Below are 25,966 nucleotides of genomic sequence, written 5' to 3'. Positions count from 1 at the left end.
TACTTCAAAATTATTTCATTGACTACGAAGCGCTTTGGTCGAACCGAGGTTATAAAATATGTGACATAAGATTTTTCCTCTTTCTTTTAATAACACCGTAAGAAATAGGATCAAAAGTAGACTTTTCAGCCCCCCTTGTTTCACCATTCAATGGCTGACCATGGCTGATCCAATATTCCTGATGTCCACTATCCTGCCTTTTGTCCGTACCCATTGATACTCCTACTAATCATAATCTATCTATCTCAGCATTAAATATAAACAGGGACTCTGCCCCCACAACTGTCTGTGGCAAGGAATTCCAAAGACTCACAACTCTCTGAGAAGAATTTTTGCCTCATCTCAGTATTAAATTGGTAGCCTCTTATTCTGAGACTATTTCCTCTGCTCCTACACACTCCAATGAGGGGACAGTTTCTCCCAGCACTTACCCTGTCATGCCCCTTAAGAGTGCTTTCTGTTTCAATCTTCTTAACTCCAATGAGGAGAGTCCCTTCCTGTTTATCCTTTGCTCATAAGACAAGTCCTCCATATCAGGGATCATTCCAATGAACATTCTTTAAACTGTCTCCAATGAAATAGTTAAAAATCACACAACCACTTAATGAAGAAGCAGCGCTTCAAAAGCTAGTGATTCTAAATAAACCTGTTGGACTATAACCTGGTGTTGTGTGATTTTTAATTTTGTCCACCCCAGTGCAACACTGACACCTCCAATGAAATAATAAGTGATCTTAAAGTAGGAGGATCAAAATTGCACACAGTATTCCAGTACATTGTACAGTTGCAGTAATGCTTCCATATTCTTATCCTCTAACTGCCTTGAAATAAGGGCCTCAATTCCAATAGCTTTCCTGATTACCTGCTGTACCTGTTCTAGCTTTCTGTGTTTCATGCTCAAGTATTCCCAAGACTATTTACATTGCAGCTTTCTGCAGTTTTTCTCCCATTAATGGTGCTGGAAGAATATTTGGCCTTTAAGAGAACTTCCTATTAATTTCTCTATAGTGTTATAAATCTTCATTATTCACTGGAGCCATTCCATCCTCTGAAGAATCAAAAATGCTTAGGTAGTAATGAGAAAAACTGTAGTGAAGAGTCTGCAGGAATCATCTTACAAGAAAGTACTGTAAATGGAAACCTTGTCGACATCAGACTCAGGAGAAGTTTGAATACACACTGATTTTCACATATATCCAGAAACATTTAAGAGATAAATGACCAATTAATCTATTTCTGGTTGAGGGAATCATTTTGGTCAGTACATGCAAAGAATTGGTACTTATTCTTCAATTGTGCTGTGGGGAATATCCACTTGAGTCTCATATAAGGTAAATGGGACAGTTTATTATTTCATTGAAAGGACAATATCTCTTACAACACAAGAATTCCTCAGGAATGTACTGGAATATCAATTTAGATTATGTGCACAAGTTCTGCTTGTTAGAAATCAGAGGTTAAAAAATTATGGGCAGGATCTATTTGAATTTTTGCTATGCACTGACAATGGGCAAGGCCCCTTTCCAACAATACAAATTTATTAAGTTGCCCCTCAGTAATGATACACTAAAAAAAGCACAAATCTTCAAATGAATCCTGATGAAGATGAATCAGAGTTCAGACTTGTCTCTACAATTTTTTAGAAACCATTGGTAAATACGGAGACTCAGCAAGAGGTGGATGAGTAAAGATAAGTGATTTCTGAGTACAGACTATGATTATCACATGAGAGCCCAAGAGACTGGAATACAGCAAGTACATTAGCAGAGAGTCAAGCGATGTTAGAAAATAGTTAGACAAATGGTAAGCAAAATAAGGGACGACTAGACGACAGCTAGATAGATCACAACAGAATCAAAGTAAGGGAGAAACAATACCAGGAGTATATAAACAGAGTTTGGGGAGCTCTGAAGAGAAAAATTGGAAGACAGCCAACTTCAAACAGAAGGCAGATGATCAAAATAGAAAACTACTGAAGGAATCAGAGCATAAATTAAGGAGAAAGGGAACACAGACAGGAGAATCAAGAACATAGCTGACAGGCAATGCACAGCTGGAGCACTTCTGTAATGTCACAAAATGAGTAATATAATTTCAGATGAGTGAAGTAAGACCTAAAATGCAGAATTAACATCAACAAGCTAGCAAATTAGAAATCTTCCACAGTCAAGCCATACCCAAATCACATGAAAGATTTAATCCTGTCTGCCTGGCACAAACTGGTTAGTTAACCTGACAGACAGATGCTAATGTGCTGCTTCCTTCTGATAAGCTTCAATTTTAACTTGCTTTTAAAGCAGGCAGCAAGGCCACCTCCAAAAATGTGATGGAATTTTTCTTTAAAGATACAGTGATTCCAGTGATCTTATTAATGCATGACTATTGTTTTAAGCAGAGACCTGAATGGATAAACCATTGTGGTTTTCTGCTAGGTGAAACGAACAGTAAAAACACAGATACAGTTCAACATACCATCTTTCCCTCATGCCTTACTTCTACTATCAAGGAAGAATTCATCAGTGTGCAATAGCAGTCAGCATCCCTCTGCCTCAGAAGACAATAGACTGCATCTAGGGTATATGTCTTTCTGAATTGAAGATCATCATGGTGGCTGTAGAATCCAATTCATATATGGCAGTCCCTTCTACACCTGGCACTGATGTATACAGCATTGACCTGAAGTTAATTGGCATTTTTCCTTCCAGTAAGCTCTTCTTTCCCATCATCTGGTCATTCATCTGTCCACTTCCTTCCTCAACCAAGGATTCTCCAGCACTGCGGTTGACAGGGCCCATGGCTGTGTCCAACAAATCTCCCACACTTTGGCCCTCACCTCCTCTCTTCCCTCCCACAATAATGCCTCACCCACCATTCTATTAGCATCCATATCCAGAGGATCATTAGCCACCATTTCCTCCACCTCCAACAGGATGCTATCACCAGACACATAGTCCTCTCTCTTGTCAGCCTTCTGCAAGGACAATTTCCTGTGAGACATTTTCATCCATTGCTCGTTCACTCCCAACGTATTCCCACACCCCGCGGTACCTTACACTGCAGTTCCAGATGTAACACCTGATCATTTACTTTCTCCTCCTCATTATCCTTCCAGGTGAGGCAGCACTTCATCTGCACTTAATCCAGTCTATTGTTCACAATGTGATCTTCTCTACATGGGGGACACGAAGTGCAGACTGAGTAACCACTTTGCAGAACACCTACATTCTGTGCCCCAAAAAAGACAATGACCTTCGAGTTGCTTGCCATGTCAATGCACCACCATGCTCTCTGGCCAACATCTCTGTCTCAAGCTTGCTATAGTGCTCAGTGAAGCTCAGCACAAGCTGGAAGAACAGTACCCTCACTTTCCACTAAGGAATCTTGCAGCTTTCTCAACTTCATATCGATTTCAACAATTTTAAGGTTTGAGCACCTTTCCCCATGCTTTCCCCTACCCCACACACCAGGCCTTGTCATTACCCAGGCTGCGACCACACACTACCCTTTGTCAATTAGTAATTGTCCTCATTAGCAGCTTTTCATTCCCCAAACTGACTTTTAACCACTCCTTTGTCTGTCCAACCGTTTTTCTCTCTCTTTGGGTTCTGTCTCCACCTTTCATTCATCCCTCCACCCCCAACTCCATCTCATCTTCTGCATAAAAATTAGGAATCCGCCTACAAAACCAAGAAGCAAGAAAATCAACTATCAATGTCAACAGTGCTGGTGCGACAATACTGGCTACAGCATTGTCTTATCTGTTTTTCATGTGCAAGTCAGAGACTGAATAACCAGTTTTAAACTTTTATCTTTTAATACATGTGTAGCATTAGTTTTCTTCTCGCACATGACAATGAATAAGCTCACTCTTCTTGCTAATTCAAGAAAACCTGGCTAACTTAGTTTTTTTGAAAGCATAAGTTAATTTGGTGTGGGAGAAAGGTATCCACAAAGAATGATTTTTTTTTGATAAATTAATATTTTTGCAACAACTGAGGAAGTAGGTGAAGAAAAAAGGGGAGCCAGTTCCTCCATCCTCACTCAGGAGTTCTGACGAAGAATCGTTGGGCTCAGAATATTAACTCTGCTTCTCTCTCTCTACGGATGCTGTCAACCCTACCAAACCTCTCCACTGCTTTCTGTTTGAGTTTCAATATCCCACTGGTAACAAAACAAATTGAGGAATCTCACCTGGGATCTGGTCGAAACTATAGGGGGCTTTAGAGGGTGGATATAGAGAGAATCTGGAAGCAGACATCACCATTTTCATCTCAATTAGCTTCCAATACAGAACATAAATACTGCTGTTTGTACTGCATTGCAACTTTGATCACCAGGCACTATTTCATGGTTATGCCCAAGGCTGCACAAACAGTGTTGGTCACCGCTTCCATTCTGTAAAGAATTAGCTTCAGGCTGTGTGAAAAGGTCCTGTGCCAATATGGTGCTGGGCTCCTGCATGCTCCTTGGCATTGACCAATACATCTAATATTTTGGTGCACTTACCCATCAGTGAACCTTTGCAGGCTATCCCAACAAAGTTTGTTTTCTGAGTCCTCGGAACTCACATATGGCATAATTCCACAGCTAGTTGGCACCTAGTCTGTTCTTTCTTCTTGCCCAGGCCAATTAATGCCTGATGTCTCATGACATGTAAATCTGGTTTCTAATCTGTCCGTAAGATCCACACTATATCTGACTTGTAGCTGTCAGTGTGAAATCAATAAAATCTGTGCATTCATCATCACTCTCTTCTTGGTGCTCCTCCATTATCTGACCAAGCTGTACCTCTTGCCTGTCAGAAAGGAGCACAATATTCAAAGTGTAATGTAAGGAGGGAGAAGTAAAAGCTATATCTTTACAACATCTGCAGTTTAAAAACAGATGAGAGTGTTGGATACCAGGAATTGAGATGTGAATGAAAATGGATGTGAGAATGAAGGTGAAGTATTAGGACATTCCTGCTTTTATAGCTTCAGCCCCAGTACTGGCCTGAGCCTCAGGAATGAATGTGCTAACAATGGGCAACACAATATTCTTCATGAAGGTTAGGACATCTAGACACACTTGTTACTCTCTAGTTAGGTTCTGCTACCTCTGGTCATGCACCACCTTGACCTACAAGTGAGAGGGAATGTGTTGCATGTTATGTAATTTGTTTATGTGATGTGACTGTCGTGGCTGAACAGCTGGTAGTGTGTGCAATCTGTGAAATGTAAATATGAAACTTGCTGCAGTAGTAAGTGTCAAAAGGTGACATTATATATAATTAATGTAAAGTTGGAGGCTTGATAAATATGTGTCATTGCAAGGTTATGATTGGGGTCTTGTATTTTGAACAGTGGCTAAAGCCATTGATGCATTTAGCAGGATATGAAATTTGAAAATGCATTTAATATCTTGAGGGCATCTGGCCATGTCATTTCCCCTTCTTTGCACATCCTACACCAAATACTCTATGCAGCATCTGAAACTTTGAATCTAGAAGCTTATTGTCTCTTCTGTGGTAACATTGCTGAATCTTTTCCATGTTAGTTTTCCTTCAACTAAGTTTCTCTTAGCACCTACTAACCAAATAAACCACCCCTTTAACAGATCCAAGTTGGCTTTAAGCAGTGGACATCATCATTACATGTGCCAACTATCCAAAATATTGCTGATGTTTCCAATCAATGAAAACAGCAATTAGCAATGCTTGGATGAAGAAACAATTTAAATGAATGTGCTACATGCGTTGCAATCTACAGGATGGTACCAGCAGATAGGTGCAGTTTGGCTTTGGTGCGATCTGACCTGTTGTGCCTTTCTGAACTGCTCCTGCTCTTCTTTGTCTGAAAAAGCAGAATTAAAGTGAATACTAATTGGAAACACATCAGCACTGAAAACCTTTGGCAGAAAGGGTAATGTCTTGCACTGACCTGTCCTGTACTAAATGGTGATTTAAAAAGTTATTTCAAGTGCATTTTCTTAGGCCACTTGGTTGCATACTCATTGGAATGGTGATTGGCATAAATCATGGGAACAACAGGAGGATTATGTTGGAGTGCAAGATAATTTTGTTTTAAATCTCTTCAACGATAGTATACAAGACAAGCTTTTAAGGGAGAAGCAAAGTTTGTCTCATTCATTGATTCGCAGACAGTTTCACTGCTGGTTTCATCAGTGTTTTCCTTAAACATTCAAAGATTGTCCACAATAAAAGCAACTGAAATAAGCAGCCAAATATTTTTATTATTTTTGTTTTATTTGTAGTGTTTTGATTCTATATTAGTGTAGTGCTGGAAAAGCACAGCAGTTCAGGCAGCATTCGAGGAGCAGGAAAATTGACGTTTTGGGCAAAAGCCTTTCATCAGGAATAGAGGCAGAGTGCCTGCAGGGTGGAAAGACAAATGAGAGGAAGGTGGGGGTGAGGAGAAAGGAGCATAGAGTACAATAGGTGAATGGGGGTGGGGATGGAGGTGATAGGTCAGGGAGGAGGGTGGGGGAAGGAAGCAAAGAGTACACTGGGTGAATGGGGGTGGGAATGAAGGTGATAGGTCAGAGAGGAGGGTGGAGTGGATAGGTGGAAAGGAAGATAGGCAAGTAGTTGAAATATTGGGCCACAGGGCCAAGACCATTCCCTCCATGACTACCTGGTCAGGTCCACACACCCCAACAACCCACCCTCCCATCCTGGCACCTTCCTCTGCCACCGCAGGAATTGCAAAACCTGTGGCCACACCTCCTCCCTCACCTCCATCCAAGGCCCCAAAGGAGCCTTCCACATCCATCAAGGTTGTACCTGCACATCCACCAATATCATTTATTGTATCCGTTGCTCCCGATGTGGTCTCCTCTACATTGCGGAGACTGGGCGCCTCCCAGCAGAACGATCTCTGGGACACCCGCACCAATCAACCACACCGCCCTGTGGCCCAACATTTCAACTCCCCCTCGCACTCAGCTGAGGACATGGAGGTCCTGGGCCTCCTTCACCGCCGCTGCCTCACCACCTGACGCCTGGAGGAAGAACGCCGCATCTTCCGCCTCGGAATACTTCAACCCCAGGGCATCAATGTGGATTTCACCAGTTTCCTTATTTCCCCTTCCCCCACCTCACCCCAGTTCCAAACTTCCAGCTCAGCACTGCCCCCATGATTTGTCCTACCTGCCTATCTTCCTTTCCACCTATCCACTCCACCCTCTCTCTGACCTATCACCTTCATCCCCACCCCCATTTACCCAGTGTACTCTTTGCTACTGTCTCCCCACCCCCACCCTCCCCTCATTTATCTCTCCACCCTGCAGGCACTCTGCCTCTATTCCTGATGAAGGGCTTTTGCCCGAAACATTGATTTTCCTGCTCCTCGGATGCTGCCTGAACTGCTGTGCCATTCCAGTACCACTCTAATCTAGAATCTGGTTTCCAGTATCTGCAGTCATTGTTTTTACCTTATAGTGTTTTGACACAACTAAGTTATTTAATAAAATATTTCAAAGTGCACTTAAGAATCAATGGGTACAAGTCCAATTTATCATTAAGGCTTACATTAACCCTTATAAGAGTAAAAACAATATTTAAGACTAAAATTTGAATAGCGGTTCAATATTGTTCTCAGCTCAAAATCTCATGATATCCTTAGTCCAATGAAGATAAAAGAGTTAAATTGAAACAGAGAACTGTGGATGCTGAAACAAAACCAGAAATTGCTGGAGAAAATTAGGAAGCCTGGGAACATCTATGGAGGGAAAGCAAAATTAATGCTTCTAGTCTAATGACCTTCTTTAGAAGGATCATTGGAGTGGATCAAAAGCATCAGAGAGTTTGCTTGCCCTTTAGACTACTGAGGCATTAAATAGCCACTGTGACAGGGGAGTTTGGAGACAAGCCTGGTAGCCATTTTCAGTGCAGGATGGGAGTACCTTCTTTAGGAGCCCCATGGCTATATATACCCCAATAAAAAATCAGCTGTCAGTCCTTTAACCTTTCTCTCCAATCCACTCTAGTGAATCTAACAGGGCCTTCTACCTCTCTCAGCCTCTTCACTTAGGTCTTCCAGACAGGCCTATCCATAAGACTGCACTTACCTCCAAATCTGAGCTACATGACTCTTCTTCCCCATGGATTGCCTACAGTTCCAGCAGCAGCCTCTGCTCAATCATGATACTATCAGATTTACAAAACTGCCAGTCAATTATATTGGTACGTATCTCTCTAAGGTAGAATCTCATTCTAGATGAGGGTAAAACTACCACTCTGAAACATTTAAAGTTGCTCCCACGTAAAATTGCTGTGAGGCAAGCAAATTCTGAGTTGGCAGATTTAAGGCCAACTTCTCCACAATGGAAGATGGTTGGAGAGTATTTCCCCCCAAAATCCAGCGCAGATGTACATAAATGCCCCCTTGATATTCAATGGCATTGTAAGTATAAAAAATCTCAAATATTCTGCAAGCTCCCATTAACAACAAATCAAATTATATCAGCCACATAAATACTGATTGCAAGAACTGATCAGACTGACTTGCCAACTTCCAATTCCCTTTCCACCAGCTGTGAATCCTGTCAGGAGTGTGATGAAACACCTAGATAAGTGCAGCACAAACAATATTCAGGATGCTCAATACCATCCAGGTAAATTAAGTAGTCCCATTGATAAGGACCTCATCCACAACCTTAAAGCTTTGATTTCCTCCAACACTACACAATGTGACTTCGGTGCATATCAGCAATGAAATGGTCTGCAGCAACTTATCAAGGCTTCTTCAATAGCACCAGCCAGTCCTACAACTTCTACTATATGAAGAACAAGAAGAACAAGTGCATGGGAACTTCACCAACAGTAAGTTTGTCATATTTACGTACCCACCAACTGAGGTCGAAGCTGCTAATTTATAATAACGACACAGAAGATGCCACAATGTAGAGATGGCCTCTGAAGAATAGGTTATCCATTTTTAAATTTAAAGTGGTCAAGGTTATCTGATCATGATCATGGAGGAGCAATCCCCTCATGGGACAGCCAGCGAATGCAGCTCTAGTTCGGAGTCAGAGAGCTCCAGGGAGAAGAAGAGGTGCTTGTTGGGAGGTGAAACCTCTCAGGCAATTCCGAGAGAACTCAATGTGTCTGGACTTCTGTGGTATCTAGATCTGCACCTTGAGTTCAAGATCAGGTCTCTGATGATCTGAAGACATGGAGATCTCAGCCAATAATTGCAGACGTTACGTACCAGTTTTTCGGGAAAGTCCACAGGCAAAGAATACATTTTTAAAAAAATATTGGTTGATTCATTTTCAGAAAAATAAACCATTTATGCTAATTTTTTAAATTTAAATTTAGTAATTAATTTATTTATAAATGCCTTATTTTAGGACTGTTGAATCAATCTAGAAGATCTTACTAATCATTGGTATTTGAATAAATGTTGGGAAGAGGCCAAGGATTGATACTTTATATACAATGTATCAGGACATAATTTAAAACTTTTCACAAAAGATGCTATTTCAGAAAATAGAAAAATAATTCATTCATAAAGAAACTTACTGCTAAAACTAGAATGTTCAATTATCACACATTTTTTGTAATTATCGATCAATCACAAATTCAAATACAAAGCAGTGCCTAAAAATGGCATAAAAATTTGGATCGTACCATTTTACCAACATCAGATTCAAAGCTGGGAAAAATAAGCAAGACATACCGAGCAATTAATTTTGTACTTTAAGGTAACATTTTTGAAACTATAGGGAAAAAAAGAACTTACCACAGTCACTGTACTGGCTAGAGGCAGACATTTGTCTCTTCCAAGTAACACTGGAGAATAAAACAGGGCTATTGTTACTTTTGTATCTATAGTAGATTGTGTTTATGTTTGTATGGAGACATGCTTCTATTTCCTTTATTAGCCAAACCTTCATATTTGTGTCAAGTTGCTGTGGTATGCACAATTATTCAGACATTATTACAAATGCTAGTCTGTTGCGAGGAGCTACTAATTTTAGAGAAATCAGCCAATTCCTAAAGTGTTGTCATCTCCTACTTTATAGAAGTTGATTTCCAAAGCAGAATTTTTGCGTTGCACAAAGATCAGAGACAGAGATGGATGGGACCTAAAAATACTGCTCTGGTTGGCCTGCAGATTGGTGACTTTGTTCCTGACAGTAGCCATTTTAGGGCACACTGGTTTAGAGCTAAGAGAGTTGCACAACCCCATGAGACGGGCACACAACGACATATGAAGAAGACTGGCAGTATTCCAGGGCAGTACTCTAGACCATTCTGCCTGCCTGGTTGCAGATACAGCCAAAGGTTACTATGTAGAGGAATCTCTATCAGGGGTGCCCTGGCATTTTCTTTTTGGTTTATGTTTAATTTTTTTAAAAAGCACTTGGTGAGAAAGCATTTTCAGGCTGAAATGTTTCTCAGTTACTCACTGCTTACTACACCCAAAAGCTCCTCTAAAACCGGAAGGCCTCCGGCTTTGAGAACAGATAAGTCACTCTTAATTGGACAGGAAATCTGTACCCATATCAATTAAAGAGCATTCTCATTCAAACTACAAAGAACGGCTGTCTCCCCCGGGATGCTATTTAGGACTTGGGTTCCAATTCCTATTTCCTAACCTAAAAGTGAAATTCAGCCTTTAATAGCTGCTTTTACTACTCCGACTGCAGGAAATGGGAGTGTAATAATGAAAGATCCTTATGATCTGCACTGAATCTTCATGTCTTAGACACATGTTCTCCTCTAATCTCTCTGAAGCATGATCTGGGGTAGCATTAACTGACATGTCATTTGAAAGGTAGTTTACATTACAGTGATAAAAACTTATAGAGCACTATAAATAAATATTCGGTAAAATCAGTCCAATTTCAGTTCACATAGTAGTACAGGTGGAAGATCCTTTACCCGAACATCTAGAAACCAAAAAGCTCCGAAATCTGAAAGTTTTTTGTGAAGTTGTTCTCTCGTTAACAAGGTTGTTTGGCATGCAAACAGTTAACCCAAGTCGATACCCACTCGATGCATGTCACTCAGATGTGATGTGTGTGTGGGGGGGTGGGGCATGGCCAAGCACGTCCTTACTTAGAAGTCTGCTCCTCGGTAAGATTTTTAAAAATTTTACCAATGAACTGTCACTTATACTGAAAACCGAATAATTCTGAATTCCGAAAAACAGCCGGTCCTGAGCATTTTGGATAAATTATTACACATTACCTGTGTAATAAAATAAAGAATATATTTCATTAGCCTAATTCGAGAAAATTTCCTTCATGTAACATGAGATTTGAACAAGAATGACCCAAAGGATTTTAATTCCATTAGCATCAAGTTATTAAAATGTATGGGGAAATCAAGATTAAACAAAAAAATATTTACACGGTTTATTTTTGGTTTACATTGGGTGGAGAAATCCTTTTTCTTCTGCTATTTCTTATCAGGAGGTTCCCTTCCTCCAAAGACATCCTTTGTCCATCAAACTGCTCCAGCTGTCCTCTCTCAACATTGCCATCTGTTGCTGGAGGTCCTGACACAACTGTTTAACCTTCCAGTTCAGCACCTTCCTATACTGAAGTCACCTACTACCAGAAGTTCCATTACACTAATGTAAAAGTTATATTTTTCTGTCTGTAACTGGTCTCAATATCCATTACAAAGATTGTAACTTCTCCAGTCTTTTTTTTTTCTCTTCACAAATTTCTGGTGTTTCTGTCTTATTTTTAACAATCAAACAGTTAATAAAGTTGTCAATTCCAATGTGCTAGATATCTCCTGAGAAATGCGACATCCTGAATAAAATGAACTAATCAATATTCTGGAACTCTTCAAATGTTTGGTCATGGTTTGGGTACACATGTAGGACTGTATTTAACCACGAAATACTTTAAGGCAATTTTTTCAAAAAAAAAGGTATCTTATGAGATGCTGGCACCTATTTAGCCTTTCCTGATGAAAGGCTTATGCCTGAAACATCAATTCTCCTATTTCTCAGATGCTGCCTGACTGGCTGTGCTTTTCTAGCACCACACACTTTGATTCTGATCTCCAGCATCTGCAGTGCTGACTTTCTCCTGCCACCTATTTATGGCAAATTGAGCTTTCCCTGAGGCAGCAAAGGTACTTCTAATTTCGAGGCTATTTATCTTTTGTCATGTGATAGGCCAACAGTAACTGAATTATAGTACACTGTAATAGAAGCAAAAAGCAGATGCTGGAAATCTGAAACAAGCACAGAGAAACTCAGCAGATCTGGCAGCATCTGTGGAAAGAGAAAGAGACTTACTGTTTCAAATCTCGTATGACTCTTCAGAACTGGTTCTGAAGATCTGAAGAAGAGTCATACCGAACAAAGAGACCTCGGGGTGCAGATACATAGTTTCTTGAAAATGACATCACAGGTAGACTGGGTGATGAAGAAGGCATTTGGCGCTTATCTTCATCAGAGCATTGAGTACAGGAGCTGGGATGACACATTACAGTTGTACAAGACATTGATAAGGCCACATTTGAAGTACTGTGTGCAATTCTGTCAGCACTGCTAAAGGAAGGATGTTATTAAACTGGGAAGGGTGCAAAAAAGATTTACAAGGATGTTAGTATGACTGGAAAGTTTGAGTTATAAGGAGAGGCAGGATAAACTGGGCCTCTTCTTGTTGGAGCTTAGGAGGCCGAGGAGTGAACTTATAGAGGTTTACAAAATTTTGAGAGGTATAGATAAGGTGAATAGACAAGGTCTTTTCCCCAGGGTAGGGGACATATGTTTAAGGTGAGAGAGGAAAGATTTGAAAAGGACCCTGAAGAGCAACTTTTTCACACAGAGGCTGGTGTACATACAGACCAAGCTGCTAGAGGAAGTGGTAGAGGCATATACAATTACAACATTTAAAAAACATTTAGACAGATACATGAATAGGAAAGACTTAGAGGGATATTGTCCAAAACTCAGGTAAATTGGACTAGTTCAGTTTAGTAAACCTGGTCAGCATGGACGAGCGGCCCTAAGGGCCTGTTTCTATGCTGTATACTTTGATGGCTCTATGACTGTATGTTCAGAGTCTCCAGAACCATGGCAGAGATCATTAGTTATAAAATGAGAAGTAGAGCTAATAATAATTTACACACCAAACTTATTATCTAAATGTAAGTTGAGATGGTCTTTCCATGATATTTATGTTCTGCAAATGGTACATGTCAACTATCATCCCAAGCCTGTGTATCGTCCAGATGTTATTGCATTTAGACATGGACTGCTTCAGCATCTGAGAAGTCGTGAACCTTGTTGAACATTGTGCAATCATCAGTAAACTCTCCACCTCTGATCTTCTGAAGGAGTGAAGGTAATTATGAAGCAGCTGAAAATATTTTGGCTTAGGACGCTACCTTGAAGAACTCCTGCATTAATGTCCTTTGACTGAGCTGAATGACTTCCAGCAATCTTTTTTCTATGCCAATTCTGGGAATGATTCCAACTAGTGGTAAATTTTCCCTTGATTCCAAATGATTCCAGTTTTGCTAGACTCCTTGATGTCACACCCAGTCAAATGCTTCCTTGCCTCAAGGGCAATCATTCTCACTTGCCCTGGTAAGGTTAATTCTTATCCATTTTGGACCAAGGTTATGTTGAGATATGCTGAATTTACTTGGTGGGACCCAAATTGAGCATCAGTGGGCATCAGTGGGCAAGTGATCATTTTTGATTAAGTGTTCCTTGATAGCTTTATTGCTGACACCTTCCATTACTTTCCGTGACATTGCATGAGATTGATGGACTTCAATTGGTCATGCTGGTTTTGTCCTGCTTTTCATGGACTTCCACATTACTGTGTAGATGGCAGTGTTGTAACTGTTTGGGCACAGCTTTGCTAGTAACACAGTGCGTTTGGAGCATGTTTTAGGGCTATTACCAGAATATTATTAGAGCCCAGAATATTTGCAGTATTCTTTACTCAGAGAGTAGTAAGGGTATGGAATGCTTTGCCTGCAACGGTAGTAGATTCGCCAAATTTAAGTGCATCTAAGTCGTCATTGGACAGGCATATGGACGTACATGGAATAGTGTAGGTGGGATGGGCTTCAGATTAGTATGACAGGGCGGCGCAACATCGAGGGCCGAAGGGCCCTTACTGCACTGTAATGTTCTATGTTCTGTGCTTTCCCCCATTTCTTGATATCATGTGGAGTGAATCAACTTGGATAAAAGTTGGCATCTGTAATGCTGGGGGCCATCATAAGGAAACTGAGATAGATTATTCAGTTGGTATTTTTGGTATGTGCTGGGCTCCTCAGCATTGAGGATGCAGATATTTATGAAGCCTTTTCGAATTTAGTTTTCAAACACCATTTGAGACTGGATGTAGCAGGACTGTAGATTTTAGATCTGATTGGTTGTTGAGGGATTGTTTAACTCTTCCTGATTTGTGCTGCTCTCATGACTTACCATGCAAGTAGTCCTGAATTCAGCGTCATCTGGTAGACACTAAGTTGTCAGATGTACAGATTTCTTAACATTACATAACTCTATTTCTTTATATTACACATAAGCATAAAGTGTCGTATAGTACAGGAGATCATTCAACCCATTCTGCCTACACTAGGTTTTCGAAAGGACCATCCAATTTACCTTCACACTCCATTGTTTGCCTTATAAAAGTGCAAATCAGTTCTGTTCAATTTCACGCCCAATTGCCTATGGAATATAATTTCACCACTATTTCAGGTAACATATTGAATCAAAACACCATTACCTGAAATCAAACCAGAAATTTGTGAAAGTTTAGTCTTATATTATTGGTGTAATATTAAGTGTCTCTATTTACAAAGTTAAAAACCAGACGACACCAGGTTATAGCCAACAGGTTTATTTGGAAGTACAAGCTTTCTGAGTGCTGCTCCTTCGTCAGTTAGCTAGTGGGGTAGGATCACAGAATTTATAGTAAAAGATCAAAGTGCCATGCTACTGATGCGATGTATTGAACAAATCTAGACTGCTGTTAAGTCTTTAATCACTTTGAATGTGATTATGATTGCAGGTTTTGATTAATTAATATGTAAATCCCAGAACTTCTTTCAAATCACAGTTCAAAGATAACTTAAGTTTTTATAAACAAAAAGGTGACATCTCAGTTCAGACAATGCATTAAAGGTGTGAGGTTAGAATCTATCTGCATGCCAAACTTGAGTCAGACTGGTTTTATTTCCAAAGTAGGATTTTTTCTAAAATATCACATGAACTGACTACTGACAGATAGTGTGCTTTTTGAACAAAATAGAATGAATCTGCAAATACAGATTCACTCCATAGACTTATACGTGCGTGCGTGCATGAGAGTGTCTGTGTGTGTGAGAGAGAGACTGAGAGTGTGTGTGTGTGTGCGCACGTGCATGTGTGTGTACATGCTTGATGGAGTGTGTGCATGGGTGTGACAAAGTATATGCCTGTGAGAGAGTGTGTATGTATGTGTATGCCTGACAGACTGTGTGCATGAGAGAGGGTCTGTGTGAGTGTGATCGTGTGTAAGGGTGTGTGTGTATGTATCCTTGTGTGTGAATTTGTGTGTGAGAGTGTATACTGTAGTGGGGTCACCTGAACCCAAGATCCTAGTTGAGGCCATCCTCATGGGTACTGAACTTGGCTGGCAGCCTCTGCTCAGTGACTCTGCATTGTTGCATATCCTGAAGTCCGCCTTGGAAGATGGTCACCTAAAGATCCGAGGCCAAATGTCCTTGACCACTGAAGTGAACACCTCTATCTGGCAACTGTTGAGTAGTGTCCATTCATCCATTGTTGTAGCATCTTCTTGGTCTTGTTACTGTTTATCACGTATTTCCTTGCCTTACCTGTCCTGCCCAAATGCATCATCCCGCACTTATCCAGATTGACTTCCCTTTGTCACTGAATAGCCCATCTGACCTGTCTATATCTTCATGTAATCTGAGGTTATCGCTCTCAGTTTTTAGCACCCCAACAACTTTCATAAAATCTGACAATTTACTGATCAACCCTCCAATATTCAATTATTATATTTCTACACCACAAATAGCAAGGCTTTGTAGAAAAATAAATTCCTGAAGAAGGGCTTATGCCCGAAACGTCGAATTTCCTGTTCCTTGGATGCTGCCTGACCTGCTGCGCTTTTCCAGCAACACATTTTCAGCTTTGTAGAAGAATAAATTGTTTCGTAAGCCAGCATGAAGGATAGAATAGGTTAATGATTAAAATTTAGTAACATAAAGGATAAAGTGGCTTAAGGATTAAAATTTATTAATACTAACAACAAAGATGTTTTACTTAAAAGCATAAAACAGTAACCATTACAAAGCAGACAATATTTTGGTCATAATCCATGAATCTTAGCGAATATAGACCTATTGGCCAGAATCCCTGGGAAAGAACAGACAGCTTCTGTGACCTGAACTAACTGTGATCTGTACCAGCTGTAAAACTGTAGTTTCATTCAATCCTATCAGTCTGGCTCGTTATCATAACTGTGCTTGCTACTAAAACGAATAGGTCACGTAAAGACTTTCCATGACTATGTTATAAACAGTAAAAAATGAGGTCTGCAGATGCTGGAGATCACAGCTGAAAATGTGTTGCTGGTCAAAGCACAGCAGGCCAGGCAGCATCTCAGGAATAGAGAATTCGACGTTTCGAGCATAAGCCCTTCATCAGGAATGAGAGAGAGTAGCCAAGCAGGCTAAGATAAAAGGTAGGGAGGAGGGACTTGGGGGAGAGGCGATGGAGGTGGGATAGGTGGAAGGAGGTCAAGGTGAGGGTGATAGGCCGGAGTGGGGTGGGGGCGGAGAGGTCAGGAAGAAGATTGCAGGTTAGGAGGGCGGTGCTGAGTTGAGGGAACCGACTGAGACAAGGTGGGGGGAGGGGAAATGAGGAAACTGGAGAAATCTGAATTCATACCTTGTGGTTGGAGGGTTCCCAGGCGGAAGATGAGGCGCTCCTCCTCCAGCCGTCGTGTTGTTATGTTCTGCCGGTGGAGGAGTCCAAGGACCTGCATGTCCTCGGTGGAGTGGGAGGGAGAGTTAAAGTGTTGAGTCACGGGGTGGTTGGGTTGGTTGGTCCGGGCGTCTCTGAGGTGTTCTCTGAAGCGTTCCGCAACTGGTCCTCACCCTGAATAACTTCTCTTTTCAATCCTCCCACTTCCTCCAAACTGAAGGAGTTGCCATGGGCACCCGCATGGGCCCCAGCTATGCCTGCCTCTTCGTAGGATATGTGGAACAGTCCATCTTCCGCAACTACACTGGCACCACCCCCCACCTTTTCCTCCGCTACATCGATGACTGTATCGGCGCTGCCTCGTGCTCCCACGAGGAGGTTGAACAGTTCATCAACTTTACTAACACCTTCCATCCCGACCTCAAATCCACCTGGACCGTCTCAGACTCCTCCCTCCCCTTCCTAGACCTTTCCATCTCTATCTCGGGTGACCGACTCAACACAGACATCTATTATAAACCGACTGACTCCCACAGCTACTTGGACTACACCTCCTCCCACCCTGCCCCCTGCAAAAACACCATCCCATATTCCCAATTCCTTCGTCTCCGCCGCATCTGCTCCCAGGAGGACCAGTTCCAACACCGCACAGCCCAGATGGCCTCCTTCTTCAAGGACCGCAGATTCCCCCCAAACGTGATCGACGATGCCCTCCACCGCATCTCCTCCACTTCCCGCTCCTCCGCCCTTGAGCCCCGACCCTCCAACCGCCACCAAGACAGAACCCCACTGGTTCTCACCTACCACCCCACCAACCTCCGTATACAGCGTATCATCCGCCGTCATTTCCGCCACCTCCAAACGGATCCCACCACCAGGGATATATTTCCCTCCCCTCCCCTATCAGCGTTCCGCAAGGACCACTCCCTTCGTGACTCCCTCGTCAGATCCACACCCCCCACCAACCCAACCTCCACCCCCGGCACCTTCCCCTGCAACCGCAGGAAATGTAAAACTTGCGCCCACACCTCCACACTCACTTCCCTCCAAGGCCCCAAGGGATCCTTCCATATCCGCCACAAGTTCACCTGTACCTCCACACACATCATCTATTGCATCCGCTGCACCCAATGTGGCCTCCTCTATATTGGTGAGACAGGCCGCTTACTTGCGGAACGCTTCAGAGAACACCTCAGAGACGCCCGGACCAACCAACCCAACCACCCCGTGGCTCAACACTTTAACTCTCCCTCCCACTCCACCGAGGACATGCAGGTCCTTGGACTCCTCCACCGGCAGAACATAACAACACGACGGCTGGAGGAGGAGCGCCTCATCTTCCGCCTGGGAACCCTCCAACCACAAGGTATGAATTCAGATTTCTCCAGTTTCCTCATTTCCCCTCCCCCCACCTTGTCTCAGTCGGTTCCCTCAACTCAGCACCGCCCTCCTAACCTGCAATCTTCTTCCTGACCTCTCCGCCCCCACCCCACTCCGGCCTATCACCCTCACCTTGACCTCCTTCCACCTATCCCACCTCCATCGCCCCTCCCCCAAGTCCCTCCTCCCTACCTTTTATCTTAGCCTGCTTGGCTACTCTCTCTCATTCCTGATGACGGGCTTATGCTCGAAACGTCGAATTTTCTATTCCTGAGATGCTGCCTGGCCTGCTGTGCTTTGACCAGCAACACATTTTCAGCTATGTTATAAACAGACTGTATTTCAAATAAATTGTTGGAGATGCTATCTATGTATTTAGGTTCTCTCCTCATGCATGTTTTCTAATAAAACATTGATTTTGTACAAAGAGGTCATTTGTCTGAGTCTTGTTTTGGGTCAGTAGAAAACTTTGACAGCTCCAACACCTGTCCCTGCAAAACCCTATTGAACACAGGCTTACAGTCACAAAAAATGCCTCTCGACAATCACCTTTACTTCTAGCCACTCAGTCAATTCTGAAACCAATTAAACAAATTTCATTCAATCACATTGGCTCTTTGCTTCACTATCAGTGTCCCATGTGGGACCTTATCAAAAGCTTTGCTGAAATCAAATTAGACTATGTCAAATGCATTGCACTTATATATGTACCTAGTCACCTCTTCAATAAGTTCAATCAAGTTGTTCAAACATGACCTCACCTGAACATAACCTTTCTGATTTTAATCTCTGCTTCTCCAGTTGCAGGTTAATTCTGTCAGGCAGAATTGCTTCTAAACTTTTCCTCATCATTGAGATTAGACTGTAGTTTGGCCTGTAGCTTCCCTATTTATCTCTTCCTCCCTACTTGAATAACAGTACCAAATTGGCTGTCCTCCAGTCCTCTGAGAGTTCTCCTTTGGCCAGAGATTAATTGAAAATTATTGACAACACCCATATTATTTCTTCCCTTGTCTCAATAGCATGGTATAAATTCCATCTGGCCTGGAGATTTATCTACTTTTAAGCCTGCCAGACCACTTAGATCCTCCGCTCTGCCTATGCTAATTTCTTTGAATACATCACAGTCCTTCTCCTTGATTTCTACATCCATATTATTCCTCTCACTAGTGCACACCAACACAAAGTATTCATTTAGAAAACCACCTACAACCTCTGACACCATGGACAAGTTACCACTATGGTCCTTAATGAGTCCAACTCTTTTGCAAGTTATTCTTTTTACCCATAATGTAATTGTAAAATAGTTAAGGGTTTACCTGCATTTATCCTATCATGACCCCTTTTTGCTGTCCTAATTCCTTTGTTAAGAGACACCCATGCACATTCCATAGTCATCTAGATGTTGGAAGATTTTTGTTGAAGTGCTCCAGCCCAAAACGTCAATTCTCCTGTTCCTCGGGTGCTGCCTGACCTGCTGTGCTTTTCCAGCAACACACTCTCAACTTCAATTTCATGCCTATCCTTGTCATTTTGCATAACTATCTTGAATCTAACAGCGTTATGAATACTGTATGTAAAGTGCAACCTCATTGAATTTTCAACACTTGCCTGGCTTCATTATCTAAAATCAAGTCCAGGACCACCCTTCTTTTGTTGGGCCTTCTATGCACTGCCTTAAAAACACTGTCCTGGATGTGTTTTAAGAATTTCACTCCCTCTAAACCTCTCATACTCTAACTATCCCAGTTAATGTTGAGATCTCCAACTCTCACTACCCTATTACTTCTACACTACTATGAAATTTGTCTACATACCTGCTCTTCTATTTCTCTATGAATATTAGGGGGCCTGCTGAATACTGTCAGCAATATAATTGCTTTTTTTTTGGTTTATAAGTTTTACCTATATGGCTTCATTTGAGGAATCTTCTAAGGTGTCATTCCTCCTTTCTGTTGTAATTGATTCCTTGGGTAATCTGCAACACCACTCCTCTTTTACTTACTTTCTCATCTTGCCTGAAGAATATCCTGGTATATTGATCTGCCCATCCTGCATCTCTCTTAACCATGTTTCAATGACAGCAATGTCATCATATCTCCTTGTGCCCTCAACTCAATGACCTTGTTTATCAGACTCCTTGCATTAAAGTAAATACCATCCAATCTCGCCAAACTCCTTGTACCTTAACTGACATTTAATTACTATGCCTTCTTGACTCACTGACCACCTCTTCTAGTTTTGACCATGTATCTGGACTTTCTCTCAGGATCCCACCCCCTGCCAAGTTAATTTAAACCATTCCTGATAGTACTAGCAAAACTTCCTGCCAGGATGTTAGTTCCATTCCAATTTAGATGCAATCCATTCACCTTGTATTTTCCTTGTATTGTTCCCACTCTCCCCAAAAATGGTCCCATGTCCCATAAATCTAAAGCCTTCCCTCTTGCACCATCTCTCTAGTTACACATTAATTTGTTCTAACCTCCAATTTCTATATTTACCATCTCATGGCATTGGAAGTAATCCAGAGATTGTTATCTTTTAGGGCATTTTTAAAAATCTACTTTCTAGACCCTAAATTCTATTGTCAGGACTTCATTCCTTTTTCTACCTATGTCATTGGTACCAACTTGTTTTCCCTCCCCCTTCAGAACGTCCTACAGCTGTTTAGTGACATCTCTGATTGCTGACAGTAGGGAGGCAATATATCATCCTGGACTCTCTTTTCAGCCAAAGAAAAGCCTATCTATCTTCCTTCCAACTGAATCCTCTACCATAACAGCCCTGCAGTTTTTCTTCCTCCTCTCTTGTGCTGTAGACCCCACATGGCATCATGAAATTGGCTCCCAAGCTTTGTTCTGCATAGTTATCTTCTCCATCATCATTGGTGGTTCCTCACAGGTGAGGATGTCTCTCTTCCACTCTCAGGGTGAGTCTGTAGGTGGCTACACACATCGATGCAACTCTGATACACTTAGAGCAGAAGGCATTCACAGGAAGAGGTGGATGGGGCATTGGTGTGGCAGCACCCTCCTCCCCCCACCCCCCGACACTATTTTTGCCTGGCTTCCGCCTTTTCCCAACAGCAAGTCTTGAGGGACTCAGCACGTTACCGAATGCCCCTCCTCCACTTTGAAATGTCTTGAACCAGTGATTTCTAGATGTGTATGGAATACACATTTCACCTGTGAGGCCTTAAGGGTATCACTGAAGCACTTCCTTTGTCTATCTGGGGTTTGCCTGCTGTTCCAGAGCAGGAAGTAGAGCACCTGCTTGTGGAGTCTAGTGTCAATCACGTGGACACTGTGTCCAGCCCATTGTAGCCGCTCAAGGATAGCCAGTGCCTCGATGCTGGGGATGGTGGCCTGGTCATGGATGCTGGTGTTGGTGCATCTCTCTTCCCAGATTTGCAGGGTCTTTTGCAGGCAGCGCTGTTGGTACTGCTTCAGCACCTTGCTTTAGACAGTCATTGTCTCAGAGCCATATAGGAGGGTGGGAACCACCACCATCACCTCCAAAATTCCGCAAAACGGTATATCTAGTCAAAAGACGATGACCACAGAGGGCCCGTGCATGACCTCCGTTCTCGACTCTGCTTGGGGTTCACCCATGTCCCTTCTTCCTGTTCAGTCTTTACCTGTGATGTGAGCCAACTCACTGAAAATGCTATCCACAATATGTCCAGCATCATGGATACTCTACAATGTGGTTATCCAAGATGTGGTTAGCCAGTATCTTTTGTTGGACAAAATTCATGCACGCATAGTCATCATGGACAACTGAAGCTTCCGTGATTTGCCACATCGTGAAGAAAGAGCATATCACAGCTGTGAATTCTACTACCATAACTTCCCTTGAACCCTTTAGGTTACTCACTTCTTGAAAAAAAATTCTCTATAAGAACATTATAAACTTACAGCCCTTAGCTAACTTTATTTCCCTTATCCTACTTTGGTTACTTACATTATTATATTAGCTCTGTCACTTTTTCCTGTTTTTTTCGCAGTTAATCCTTTCTTCCAAAAAGTACACTTTTTGAAATCATGAACCAATTAACTCATCACTTGATTATTGATTGGTGTGTGCTATATATGTTTGTTATTTATTACTGTATAAATGTACTTTAAAATGAGAATTTTGCATTAATTTCAAACCATTTTCGTTGTTAGCTTTTGTTCATTTCCATCTTTATATTTGTTTATAGGTGTATTTATAATTTTATATAATTTCATATCATTGCCTATTGCAAATGTTTATTGGTGAATTATACCTATGTGAATGCATAGCCTTCTCAATTACATTTCTCATCAATTTGTTTTCACTAAATGTTTTTGCAGAAATTTCTCATAGACGCTCATCTATTTGTACAGATTTTGCAGCATTGCATGTTTGTTTTATCATTGTTCTATACCTTTTAATTTGTATATGTTATTATTGTATACAGTGACTTTAATTTAGTTATTATACATATTGTTCAGTACTGCAGACACTCAGTCATATCTAATGTATAGATTTTCATCATTATACATGTATTTGTTTCCATTGAAGAGATATTGCACCATTGCATAAGCTTTTTTTGTATAGGTTCCTTACCTTTAGTTGTTTATTTATTGTTATTGTAGAATTATTACAATTGCATGTTGTTTTCTTCAAGTATATATTTTTGACCATTATATAAGTTCATTCATTTCTGTTGTATGGGCTTAGTAAAAAATTATAATTTAATTATTGTTATTCTACTTATTTCTTACCATTATATCGGTTAATCTACCTCTTGTATTGATTTCTTACTGTGAGGTCTCCAACTGTCAGTTAGTATATCAATTGCTATGATATATATTCCATCCTGTCTGTAAGTATGTTCATCAGTATGGTGTGAATTCCTTATTGTATGAATGCATTTATCCCTATGAGTATATATTCATTATTATCTGCAAGTGTACTTCATACTATCATCCATATTATTGTAGTGTATTGATTGTGAAATATTCCTTACTGTTGCGATTTAAACTTCATTTCAATAATCTATATATTTCTTACCATTAGGCTTACTGTTGGGAATTGTATTGATCGCTGTGGTATATATTCCTTACTGTTGTGCACTGTATTTGATTGTACTGGTATGCATTCTTTACTGCTATGAACTGTACTGGATCACCATGGTTTATATTCCTTATCATATTGGTCACCACAATATATATTCCTTACTGTTATGAACTGTATTGATCACTGTGGTAGATATTCCTTACTTTTGTGAACTGTATTGATCGCTCTAGTGTATATCACTTGCCGTTGTGAATTGTGCTGATCGTTGTGATATATAGTCCTTACCATTGAACACTGTATTTGACCACTGTGAACTGTATTAATTCCTACATTAAATATTCCTTCCAATTATGTGCTGTATTAGATTGCAATGTTATATATTCCTGACTGTTGGACATTGTGTTTGTTGCCTAGGTATAAATTCCTTTTTGTTGTGAACTGTATTGATCGCTAAGGAATATATTTATTATGGTTGTGAATTGTATTGACTGCTATCGTATATATTCGTTACCGTTGTAAACTGATTGTTTTGATACATATTCCTTACCGTTGTACACTGTATTTGATCGGTATGGTATACTGTATATTCCTTACCACTGTATTTGATAACTATGGTGTACATTCCTTTCCATGCAGAACCGTGTTGATCGCCGTGGTATATATTCCTTCCCCTTGTTAACTGTCTTGGTCACTATAGTATACAGTATATTCCCCAATATCATTATGGTACATATTCCTTACCGCTGTACTTGATCCCTATCCTTTATATGCCTTACCGTTGGGCACCGTGTTTGTCGCCACGGTTTTTACAGTAATCTATATTCTTTATAGTTGTGAACTGAATTGGATCGCCACAGTATATATTCCTTACCGTTGCGTTGACCCTATAGCTTCCCTCACTCTCTCTCGGTGGCAGTTGGTCTCGAGCTCCTCGGTGTAGAATTCAAACGCTGCGTCTCCATGGAGACGGGGACGCGCTCTCTTCCGGCGATCTTGCTCACTGTACCTCCCTCTCCCCTTCCCCCTCACTGCTCTCTCCCTTCACCACGATCCAGCCCCGCCCTTCACCGCGATCCAGCCCCGCCCTTCACCGCGATCAAGCCCCGCCCTTCACCAATCCCCTGCTCCCCGCCCTCACCTTACCAACGTGCATAAGGTAGAAGCTTAACTATAGCAAACCGTGTGGTATTATCAACAAAGGCACGTGAAGTTTCTCCCTCTAAAAATTTCACATCCTTCAGTACAAATACACGTTCGCAGGGTCAGTGAGGAGGTTCAACCGTAATCGTGAACTTGAGTTTGAATTGTAAACTACTTCCAGTTTGTTAACAAGGTCATAACTTTTCAAGGTATAGCACAATGAGACCAACAGCACCTAAAGGAAGCTTTCAATGCATCACCAATTTCTAAATGTTTACACAGTGGAACACTCTACCAGTGCACCCGACAGAGAAACATAAAATAGTGAAAGTAAACAGTTATTCTGATTTTCCATCAGAACAATGTTAGTGTTGATTGGATATCTATGTAATTTGTTTTCTACAACTATGACAATTAAATGATACAACAATAATAGAATTATGGGAAGACTAAGATCCAGACATGGCCAGGTGTGTTCGGTTTATAGGGGGGTCATCCATTTACGAACATCAAACTTAGAAACAATCATACTTACGAAAGCAATCCCGTACTGAGGTGTGCTAATTTTAAGGATCGGACACAAACATTTCTTTGCACTTACATACAACTATTATTATTATCATGAATCTTACATTGTTCAGACTTGCATACATTACGACTTGTGGATGGACTCAAGAACGGAATCCTTATGCAAGTTGGGACCTGCCTATGTTTAATCTGATAATGCAAAGCACTACAAATAGATCAAGGTTGTGAATATTAATATCAGCTGGTAAGGAGTCAAGACAGGTTTGTAAAATGCATACTTGATGAATCAAAATTGTTTAGAGGTTATTGAACATCCAAACTAAAGAAATACAATGCATATGGTGCAATTGAATTACCAAAAGCATTTCATAAATGTAATCAAATGTTATTTATGTTTAAGGTTTGTGCGAAGATTTGTAGCTCGGGTGCTCGTTGTTGTGGTTCTGTTCGCCGAGCTGGAAGTTTTTGTTGCAAACGTTTCGTCCCCTGGCTAGGTGACATCATCAGTAAACATCAATTATTTATGTTTAATTGTATTATGGAGTCTAAATCTACATGTTCACAAATGCAGTTCTGGTTTGAATGTCAGGTTTCTAGGGATTCCCTGATGAATTTAAAGAAGCCCAAATCCACAGCCAGCAGAATGAACATAATATACAAAACACCCTGCAAGGATTGCAAAAACATTGTATTGGACAAACTGCAGGAAACTCGCCACCAGGATACATGAGCATGAACTAGCCACCAAACGACATGACCAACTGTCACTGGTATCCATACACACAGATGAAGGAGGACACCAGTTTGACTAGGACAGTACATCCATACTGGGAGAGACTAAACAAAAAGATGTACGGGAATTCCTAAATGCCTGGCATTCAACCTGAAACTATTAACAAATATATAGATTTGGACCCCATTTACCAATGTCTCAGAAA

General features: G+C 41.1%; 1 protein-coding gene across 1 annotated transcript in view; it reads right to left on the bottom strand.

The window, feature by feature from the left end:
• LOC132832290 (uncharacterized protein C7orf57 homolog) overlaps positions 1–24,333 on the bottom strand; it is a 145,540-nt gene extending 121,207 nt beyond the window's left edge. The window contains exons 1-2 of the mRNA XM_060850169.1: positions 24,232–24,333; positions 9,744–9,793 (exon numbers count right to left, since the gene is read on the bottom strand). Coding sequence (XP_060706152.1) covers positions 9,744–9,774 — 31 coding nt within the window. The 5' untranslated portion in view covers positions 9,775–9,793; positions 24,232–24,333. The remainder of the gene's footprint in view (positions 1–9,743; positions 9,794–24,231) is intronic.
• Between the last annotated feature and the right edge of the window lie 1,633 nt (positions 24,334–25,966).

Source organism: Hemiscyllium ocellatum, chromosome 34 (genome assembly GCF_020745735.1).
Source record: "Hemiscyllium ocellatum isolate sHemOce1 chromosome 34, sHemOce1.pat.X.cur, whole genome shotgun sequence".
NCBI lineage: Eukaryota > Metazoa > Chordata > Chondrichthyes > Orectolobiformes > Hemiscylliidae > Hemiscyllium > Hemiscyllium ocellatum.
Note: the sequence above shows the minus strand (reverse complement) of the source record. Positions and strands in the feature narration are given on the sequence as shown.